This window comes from Rhincodon typus, chromosome 7, assembly GCF_021869965.1.
Source record: "Rhincodon typus isolate 14 chromosome 7, sRhiTyp1.1, whole genome shotgun sequence".
Classification (NCBI taxonomy): Eukaryota; Metazoa; Chordata; class Chondrichthyes; order Orectolobiformes; family Rhincodontidae; genus Rhincodon; species Rhincodon typus.
The window spans coordinates 12,135,719-12,146,469 of NC_063338.1; the positions used below are offsets into that span (position 1 = coordinate 12,135,719).

At 44.4% G+C, this 10,751-nt stretch overlaps 1 protein-coding gene across 3 annotated transcripts in view; it reads right to left on the reverse strand.

The window, feature by feature from the left end:
- Window positions 1-6,024: 6,024 nt before the first annotated feature.
- plekhm3 (pleckstrin homology domain containing, family M, member 3) overlaps window positions 6,025-10,751 on the reverse strand; it is a 73,882-nt gene continuing 69,155 nt past the window's right edge. For all 3 annotated transcript variants that reach the window (XM_048599555.1, XM_048599556.1, XM_048599554.1), the window contains one exon: window positions 6,025-6,221. In XM_048599555.1, the coding sequence (XP_048455512.1) occupies window positions 6,050-6,221 (172 nt within the window). In that variant the 3' untranslated portion in view covers window positions 6,025-6,049. The remainder of the gene's footprint in view (window positions 6,222-10,751) is intronic.

A 10,751-nucleotide genomic window follows, 5' to 3' on the forward strand; every position in this document is an offset into this window, starting at 1 on the left:
TACACTCACCTTTACTGGCTCCAACACCGCCTCTTTGACCTGTCTGTATCCTCTCCACCTATCTTCTCCTCTATCCATCTTCTATCCGCCTCCCCCTCTCCCTAATTATTTCAGAATCCCCTTCCCCTCCCCCATTTCCGAAGGAGGGTCTAGGCCCAAAATGTCAGCCTTCCTGCTTCTCTGATGCTGCTTGGCCTGCTGTGTTCATCCAGCTCTACACCTTGTTATCTCAGATTCTCCAGCATCTGCAGTTCCTGCCATCTCTGAAACAACTTTATCAAGGATGTTTGACATATCAGACAGAATGGAGGGGACATGGAATATCAGAGATTGAGAAATGGAGTACCAGTATAAGTCATTTACAAATAAAATTAAAAAGGGGCCTTTTGTAGAGATATTGTACAATGTTTCTGGGATATACAGAAATACTGCTTTTTTTAAAAAAATGACATCTGCACTCGAAAACATAGAAAGCACAGAAAAGAAAGAGGCCATTTGGCCCAAATGGTATATGCTGCACATAAACCTCCTCCTGTTCCTCTTTACCTAACCCTGTTGCATAACCTTTCATTCTTTTGTGCTCTCATGTCCTTACCAAGGCTCCTCTTAAATGCACCTATGCTATTCACTTTAATTACCTGCTAGTTAAACTAGTTCCATTTTCTCACTACTCCTTGGATGAAGAAGTTTCCCCAGGACTCCTTCGGATTTATCACTATCTTGTATTTTTGGTCTATGGTAACATCACTTCAGTGTCTATTCTACCAAACATGTTTCGTAATCCTAAATACCTCTATTAAATCACCTCTTGTGGAGAGAAAAAATGCCTCAGTTTATTTAGCAAGTCCCAGCAGTTGTAACCATTTTGCTCTGGTATAATTCCTGTAGAAGTATTGTACCACACTGATATAGCAGACTAGTTACAACAGCAATCAATCCCACCCCACCCCAACCAATACAATATGCCAAAACAACCTCGTTCCCTGTTTGTATCCTAATGTGGCTTTTCCTGTGTGTGATACAGATATCCTTTCAGCTCAAAGCTGACTAGGTCTTCAGAACACCTTGGGGAGCCAGTGACGGGTGAAGTGAACAACAACAATTGTTCTAGAAGCCTGTCAAGCATCGCTTTTCTGCCTGTTGAGTTTGAATTGCTGTAATTAGTTATCTTGCCTGGCAAAGGAGGGTTTGAATTGTTGATAATGAAGTTACAGTGAAGGAAAGGAAGTTTGGGTGGGGTGGGAAAGAGGGCGGTGTGGAAAGATAGGGGGATCTCTCCACGAGCAGACGTGCTAATGGAACCTCTGGTGCTGAGCAGCTTCCAGAGCTGGCTGAATATTCGGTCAAGCATGCTGAGATAAGCTGACCATTTTCAGAAGCAGATGGTCATGTAGCTTGACAGCCTATGGCTTCCCACGTAGCATTTCATTGCTGTGATCAGATAAGACAATGAACATCCTAGTTTCCTTCAAAGTGCATTAGGCAGGACCCTGCTCTCTACTGCATTGCCCTCGGAAGGAGCTCAAAGGTGTAACAATCCCAGGAATACTGCTGCTCTGAACATACTCAGTAGAAGTGTGTGATGGGTGTGGAAAAGCTTTGCAGCATTTGACGGAAGTGCCAAAAGTCACACACCACCTTGACATATTATGGGAGGGATCGAGCAGGATTGAATACTTGAAACAATGTGAAAGTCCTGTGCTAGCTGATCATCCTTACTCCTCCTCTTAGGCAGTCCCTCGAGACCGAGGACGACCCTTTTCCAGTCTGGTGTTGTGGGTCCTGAGGCAACCAAACACTCTGATGCTAGATCCACACATCCTGCCAAAGGTGGAGCAGGTGGTTTTGCTAGAGGGGGTGGGAAGCTGGACTTTTTGCACATTCCTTCTACTGTCTGCACTTTGGCCCTGCTGGAGATGCTCAAAATGGTTGGCAATTTTCCAGATTGGGTGGCTTTGGGAAGAGGATCCCACAAGTTGGTGGGGATATTATATTTTGTCATGGAGGCTTTAGGGACATTCTTGACAGAGTGTGTCAACCTTATAACTGCCTGTGAAGAAACCAAGAGTAGGGAGTTTGTTTTGGAAGTTGAGTCAGGCACATAGACGACGTTGCCTACCCAAAACAGCTGACTGATGGAAACCAGTGCCTGGATACTGGGATATTGGCCTGTCTATCCTGACATTGGATTTTCAGGATCTTGCAGAAGCATCACTGATGATCTTTCTCCAGGGATTGGAGACATTTGCTGTAAATTGCCCATGTCTCTAATGCAGAAAGGAGGGCAGTTAACACTACAGCCCTGTAGACTGAGCTTGGTGCCAGGTTTGAGGCACCTAAGACTCTGCTCCTCAAAGTCCTACTACCAGTTGATTATCCTCTATAACAGCAATTACAGGCTCAAGATACATTCTAAATGAAAATGACCATGTAAACATGTTCTGAATGAGCACCAAATACTGGATCTGCCATGTAGATATACAAATATGAATTAAAGCAAGACCAATTGCCTTTTAAGTGACCATACCAAGACAGTGAAGAACATCTTCATAACCTGGACATTAACTGGATATGTCCACACTGAGGTAAGTGGGCAAAAAAAAAAAAAAAAAAAAAAAGGCCTGTCAACTCAATGGATCACTCTGCCTTCCCTGCTTTTCCTCCACACCTGATTAACAAATCTGGATTTGCTTGGGGCTGGGGGGGGAGGGTGCAGAGAGGAGAGCGGAAAACAAAATAGCATTAGTGGAATTCTATCCTCAAACCATTAAGACTCTCCATTAAACCTACTGACTTGCATAGAACAGAAACAGGCCAGTTGGTCCATGCCAGTGTTGATGCCCCATTCAAATCTCTTCAACAAAATCTGCAGATCCAGCATAACCAGTTATTCCCTTCTCCTAAAGGCTGGGCTTCCCATTACTGCCCCCAACCCCTGCAACAGAAGAGACCAAGCCTGTCAATCTCTTCTGAGATGTATACCTAAATATTATGGTAATGTCCTTGTGAATCTTGTCTGCACCCTCTCGAGTGCCTCTACATACTTTTTGTAAGAGGACAACCAAAATTCCACACAGTATTTCAAGTGCGTTCTAACCAGGGTTCAACACAGATTTCACACAACTTCCCTACTTTTCAGTTCTGTCTCTATAGGACTAAAACCTAATACTTGGCTTCCATTTCTTATGGCCTGGCTAACTTCTGGCACAGTTTTCAGCAATTGATGTCTTTGTACTCTGAGATCCCGGTGCTTCTCTAGACTTGAGCCTGCCAAGTGATAAGTATTATTCTGACCAAGGTACGCTACATCTCCGGTATCTGCATTGAACCTGATTTGCCATGTCCTTGGCCATTCTGCAAGTTTATTAATCTCCTCCTGTAACCTGCTGCAATCCTCCTCAATGTTGACATTTGGTGTTTGTCAACTGCAAGCAAGGAGAGGATATTTCTGATTCCAAAGTCCCTAGATACTTTAATTCCATCCCCCCCATTTTCGTCATAGTGTCTTTGGATCATTTAGCAAGACCTTAATATAACGTCTCTATATATAGATAGGCCTTTTGAAATTGCAGTGCTACCTCAAGGACTGCACTTTAGTGTCAGCCTAGATAATGTGCTCAGGTCTGAGGTGTTTTTTTCAAGAAACTGTTGCTGAGGAAGGAATCAAGTCAGTCAATAGAAATGTAGGAGGCTGAGGATCTACCATTAATCTGTCCACTCAAGCTGATGATTCTGTGTCACCTATTGGCAAACAGAATGGAATAGGAGAGAGGATGGCAGAAGAGGCACCAGAAATAGGGAGGTGAAGGGGGAGGAGGGATTTTTAGGAGGGAGTGTGGTGGGACAGCAAGGTCGGCGGAAGAAAGCAAGGTGAAAGAGAGGCAGAGGGGAAGAGGTGGAACAGAGGGGAGACGAGAGAATGGGAGGAGGGGTTGGATGAAAAGGAGCTTGAGAGAACATCAAGGAGAGAGAAGTAGAATGGAGAGGAGAGGGGACCAAGGAGAGGAATTGTACGCCCAGAGCAAACACTCACAATTGGCAGTGTGATAATGAATAGATTTTTTTTGTGGTGTCACCGAAGGAATAAATATTGGACAAGACACTGGGGATAAAGCCCCAGCTCTTCGTCAAAGTTGTGCCAACTTATCTTTAATGTGCACAAGTGTGGGCAGATGATGCAGTTTAATGATTTCATCTAAAAGCTGGTATCTCAGACATGCAGCCCATTCAGTATGGAACTGGAGTGCATACCTGAGTTTGAAACCCAAATCTTGTCAGAGGCAGAAATGCTACCTCAGCCATAGTTGAGACTCAAGACTCAGAGTCGCTTATGGCACAGAAATGCCAATTGACCCATCGAGATTATATTAAAAATATCACTGTTAAAGTCAGGCTATCAGTTAGAAAGGTGAGGAAAGAAAGAAGCTGTATTTATAAATCACAGTTTTTATGGCTTCAATATAATACATCAAAAAACACTTTACAGCCTGTGAGGCACTTCTGGAAGGTTAGTCACTTTTGTTAAATGCAGGGAACACAGCCAAGGCTGCAACAATTGGCTCTGGTGCCCATGATTAGGAAGGAGTAAAAATAAGTTGGAGTTACTGCTCTGGGCCATGTCCAGTCAGCGCAGTTGGAGAAGCACAGCTTCTGGGTGATAAGCTGATCAAGCTCAGCCTATATGATCTCACGTGGCTGAAGAAGTTGCCAACAGTCACAGGCAAAACTCGCAGACACTGATAACAGACAGTGGCATTGGGTGCCAACAAAAAAAATCAACACCTACAGGGGCATGAAAACTGGCAGGAAAAATAAATAACTGTCAAGCCAGCAGAACGGTTTTATTTTTAAAATGAAGAATTACTCTGACTTCCTTTTTAATTGCACTGATTGCTCAGGCAGGATCTGGACATTAAGTCATACGGAAAGCTTGGTTATTTTAATTACGGTGAACAGCTTCATTCAATGGAACTCTGCGCTCTGGGGACTGCATGTGCCACATTCTATGTCCACAGGCTGATCTGATCGATTGCCTCAATTCAGGTCATGCTAAACTACACAATCTACTGGGACCCTCTGAAGAACAGGCTTGAGCTTGTTTCCCAAATAAGCAATTTGACAAATCTGAACACATGAGAGGACAGGACAGCGCAGAGGGTTTTGAAAAGCTGCTGAAAGAATTCTGCACCTACTATATAATATTTCCACCTGATTAGAGCCACTTATTGAACTGCAATCCCAATCCACAGGCTTTCTGTTGTCATTTACTGGTTTTCACATCAATCGCGTGCCAAAGTATTAGAGACAAGCACTGTGCTGCAGAGGGACACAATGACCCTTTGCTGCCGTATGTGCATCTCAATTCACCTTGTCCCATCATTGGCAGCTGTCCTTTCAGCTGCCTAGGCCCTGAGCTTTGGAATTTCTTCTCTAACTCTCTCTGCCTCAACCCTCTCTCCTCCTGTAAGGTCTATTTTAAAACCCTCATCTTTGAGCAGAGACTTTGGTCACCTGGGCTAATATTGCTTCAAGTGTGTTCAAGGTTCAGTGTCAAATTTTGTCCAAAAGCTCTCTTTTGAACCATCCTGAGATGGCTTATTTTGTTAAATGTGCTACACAAATTCAAGTTGTTGTTGTTGTTGCATTATACTCCACTTGTATCAAGTGGCTCCATGCGTGCCAATTGCAGTGGACATTAATTTACTTCCAATTATCCAGTGAACACATGTATATACACACACACACTTCAAATTTACATAGTGTCTTTAAAGTAACAAAGCATCTCACGAATACATGAGCTTTACCAAACAAAATTGGACAATGTGAAGGCAAGTGAACAAATGCTTGGTTACAGCAGTATATTTTCAGGCACATCTTAGAAAAAGGCGAAGGGAGATGCATGATGGCAATGATACCAATAGTTAGGAGATGGAAATGGGGGGGGCGAGGGCTCCATGGAAATGGGCACCTGACAATCTCCTACTGTAGAGAGTAAAAGGGCTGAGGAATACTGTATGCCACCCTCTCCTTGTGCCCCGGCTAAGCTGGGCTAACATAGCAGAGACAACAAACGATACAGCACAATTTGGACAGATTGGATTATTTTTAAACAGGCAGTGACTAGGAAGTTCGAACGAATGGTCGCTGTATCACGTACCTGCTGAAGGTCAGCTAATGAATACAAGTGCACGTGTTGCAGAATATATTCCCTGGGAAAAATCCTACCGAGAGAAAGACAAGTGAAATGTTAGAAGCCTTATTTTGTTATCACTGAATTGCAAAACTAAACTTGAAGCTTGTAAAATAACAAGCTTTGCCATTGCGGCACTACAAAGTAGTGTCATGAAATTCAATATTCCACTGCTTATTTGAAGTAACAGTTGTTTCTCCATCATGCTCTCATATACCTGAAAGCAGCGAAACTTGTTGGGAGTTGACAGCACAACGAGGTGATGGCTTAGAGATATTGTTGCTGGACTAGTAACACAGAGACTTAGCTAACATTCTGGGGACCTGGTTTCAAATCCCACTGTGGCAGATTGTAGATGGTGAATTCAATAAAAATCTGGAAGGAAATGCCTAATGAGGATCGTGACCATTTTTGACTTAAAAAACATCTGTGCACTTTAGAGAAAGAAACTGCCGTTCTTACCTGTCTGGCCTACAATGTGACTCACAGCAATAAGGTTTGGCTGTTAACTGGTCTGTCTAGCCGTTCAGTTGTATCAACCACTAGAAAGGAAATTAGAAATGCAACTTGATGCACCATGTGGCATTGATCTGTGTCACTGGAAACGATGATGGCAAACACAGTCCTGTTGACCCTGCTTGTCTTCCTTACTAACGTCTGAGGCAAAAATCAGGAGAGGTGCCTCACAGACTGGCCAAACAACAGCCTGCTACCATCATATTCATGGAATCATACTGTAGAAAGTCCCAGGCAATGCCACCACCATCCCTGGTCATGTCCTGTCCCACCAGCAGCACAGAGCCAGGACAGGTGGCAGCACAGTGGTATGCAGTCAGGAGGGAGTTGTCCTAGAATCCTCAACACGGACTCCGGAGCTCATGAGTATCAAGGCACAAGTCAAATGTAGGCAAGGAAACCGCCTACTCATTACCCATACCACCCCCCACCTTAGGTGATGAGTCAATGTTCCTCCATGTACAACAGGACTTGGAGGAAGCACAGAATATACTGTCTCAGTACTTCAATATCCACCACTATGAGTGGCTCAGCTGCAGCACTTCTGATCGAGCTGGTCAAATCCTAAAGGACATTGTTGCTAGATTGGGTCTGCAGCAGGTAGCAAGGGAATCAAAAAGAGGGAAAAATATTCTTGATGGCATCCTCACCAATCTGTCTGCCTTAGATGCATCTGTCCATGGGAGTATTAGTAAGAATGACCACCAATCAGACCCTGCAGAAAAGACTCCATTGCGTTGTGTCACTATTACAGACTTTGAACAGATCCAGCAATTCAAGACAGGGTATCAAACAGTCAGCAGTCAATTCACTCCATGTTATAAAGCGCCTTTCACAACCTCAAGATGTCCCAAAGTGCCTTAGGGCCAATGGCGTACATTTGACACGTGGTCACTGTTGAAATGTGGCAATGCCTGCACCAATATGCAGATGGCAAGATCCCTTTAATCACAATGCGATAACGACCTAAGAATTCTAACTTGTGTGTTGGTTAGGACAAAGGAGGAAATAATCCATTCTCCTTCAATTAGCACAACCAGATCTTTTACATTGAATGAAGGACCAGTCAGATGGATGCATCCCTCAGTACTACACTGGGCATATCAACCTGGATTGTGAAGTGAGAGAGCTTCCAACTGAGATTCAATATGCCTGCTAAAATCTGTTAACTCGGCATAGATCAGAGAGTGAACATCACCTGCTGCAGCTATACACTAACCACATGGATTTTCAAAAGGGATTCAAATGATAAGAAGTGCCTTCTAGAAAGTTGGATGGAGAAACTGAACCCAGAACTATAGTTTCAGATGCATCCCGGCAGTGCAACAAGTGGGGTTACAGGTTGGGGAGTGCGAAGTTTAAAGAAGGAATTAAAATTTGTATAGTATCTTTCACAACTTCAGGCAGCAAGCTTGCGCACAGCACAATAAGCTCCCACAGATAACAATGAGTTGTTGGCAACATCCAGAAAATTCTTTTTAAATGTTTGTTGAGCAATAAATGTTGGCTAGGTCATACAGACCAAGACCCCTGGTCTTTTATACAGACTGGACAGCACAGAAATAAGTTACATGGCCCAACTGGACTTTGAAATAGTGCAATGGAATCACTAATATCTACTTGTGTGTAGATGGGAACCTGGACTAGAAAGTCAGCCTGGATTTTGGACTCAGGCTTCTGGGGTGAGACTTGAATCTGCAAACTTTTGTCTGAGGAGTAAAAGTACTATCCAAAGAGCCAAGGCTGAAAAGTGAGTGCTGGGGCTGTTGACCATTGTGATAAGTTTACTGGCTGGATTTTTTGGACAGGAATCATTTGTAGGAACTTCGCCTTGCAGATACAGAAGCTAATAACAGTACCCCTCACCGTGCACTGATTTTCACAATGTGCAGAGTGCTGTATTGTGCTGTTTGTTGCATCTAGGGAAGCCATCAAGCAGTTCGGTTTCATGTTTCAAATCATTTGTTTAGGACTCAATGCTTCATTTGTATTTAACATTCCCCTTTGAAGGCATGTTACAACGAGGAAGTGGCACTCCTGACATGGACAGCAGTCTCCAAACCTGTCTATTTCTGATCATTTCAATGCCTACATTTTCATGAAATAAATGAGCTGTTGTTGCATTTATCCATTTGGAAGTAAAGCCAATTTTCAACTTTCTACCAACAGAAATTCACATCTCTGGGCCTTTAAAAAAAAGGGTTCAATCATGAAAGTTGTCACCAAATATAGGAAACAGGAGAGACTGGTCTCAGTCTCAAAGTACCACTCTCCAGGGAGCCTACACAGGAATGTAAACTTGCCCTTAAGATTCACAAGCACCTTCTATCCCTGCATCCCCGTGGACAGCTTAAACGACTAAAAGCTACCCCCTCAAATGTGGAACTAATGGACTACCATTAAAACTGCCTAAACATCCCTAGCATTTACAGAGCCCAGCTCTCTTGCATGACGCACTCCGATCAGCTCACCCAAATTGCATAAAAATTGCATTTTAAAATACAACTGATTTCCTGGAGGATTTACCATTAATATATTGTTTCAGTATTAAAACACTTAGTACAGATATAGAGAATGTCTTACAGTGCAAGAAGCTCAGTACACAGTTGCTTATAATCACAGGGCATATAACAGTGAGAGGAAAATGAAAAATCTGGGCTGTAGCCTCGTAGCATTGCAATCCATTCAGGTGGTCTGCGCCTATTTAACATGTATGTGCCAAGCAAGTAGATAGTAGGTGCAAATCACTGCTCATTAGATGCTCATTCACCTCTGTCAGAAGATTTTACATCACACCCACCTCCCTGAAAAAAACAATGTAGGTGTGAAACAAAGGCTCCAGTATAGAGTGTGTTGTGCTGTGCTGTTAGAAATACCATCTTTCAACTGAGAAAGAAAACTGAGAGCCGTGTCTTTTCCCCTCTGGTGGATGTAAATATCCTTTGATAAAAGAACAAAAACAAAGTTGCTGGAAAAGTTCAGCAGGTCTGGCAGCATCTGTGAAGAAAAAAAAAAGAGTTAACGTTTCAGGTCCGGTGACCCTTCCTCAGAACGGAGGACCCGAACACAGCAGGCGAAGAAGCAGAGGAGCAGGAAGGCTGACGTTTTGGGCCTAGACCCTTCTTCAGAAATGGGGGAGGGGAAAGAGGTTCTGAAATAAATAGGGAGAGAGGTGGGGGGAGGCGGATAGAAGTTGGATAGAGGAGAAGATAGGTGGAGAGGAGACAGACAGGTCGAAGAGGCGGGGATGGAGCCAGTAAAGGTGAGTGTAGTGGGGAGTTAGGGAGGGGATAGGTCAGTCCAGAGAGGACAGACAGGTCAAGAGGGCGGAATGAGGCTAGTAGGTAGGAGATGGGGGTGGGACTTCAGGTGGGAGGAAGGACAGGTTAGGGAGGTGGGGACAAGCTGGGCTGGTTTTGGGATGCGGTGGGGGGGAGGGGAGGGGAGATTTTGAAGCTTGTGAAGTCCACATTGATACCGTTGGGCTGCAGGGTTCCCAAGCGGAATATGAGGTGCTATTCCTGCAACCTTCGGGTGGCATTGTTGTGGCACTGCAGGAGGTCCAGGATGGACATGTTGTCCAAAGAATGGGAGGGGGAGTTGAAATGGTTTGCGACTGGGAGGTGCAGTTGTTTATTGCGAACCGCGTGTAGGTGTTCCGCAAAGCAGTCCCCAAGCCTCCGCTTGGTTTCCCCTATATAGAGGAGGCCACAACAGGAACAGCGGATACAGTATACCACATTAGCAGATGTGCAGGTGAACATCTGGTTGATGTGGAAGGTCTTCTTAGGGCCTGGGATGGGGTTGAGGGGGGAGGTGTAGCACTTCCTGCAGTTGCAGGGAAAAGTGCCAGGTGTGGTGGGGATGGAGGGGAGTGTGGAGCGGACAAGGGAGTCTTGGAGAGAGTGATCCCTCCGGAAAGCAGATAAGGGTAGGGAGGGAAAAATGTCTTTGGTGGTGGGGTTGGATTGCAGATGGCGGAAGTGTTGGAGGATGATGCGTTGGATCCGGAGGTTGGTGGGGTGGTACGTGAGGACGAGGGGGG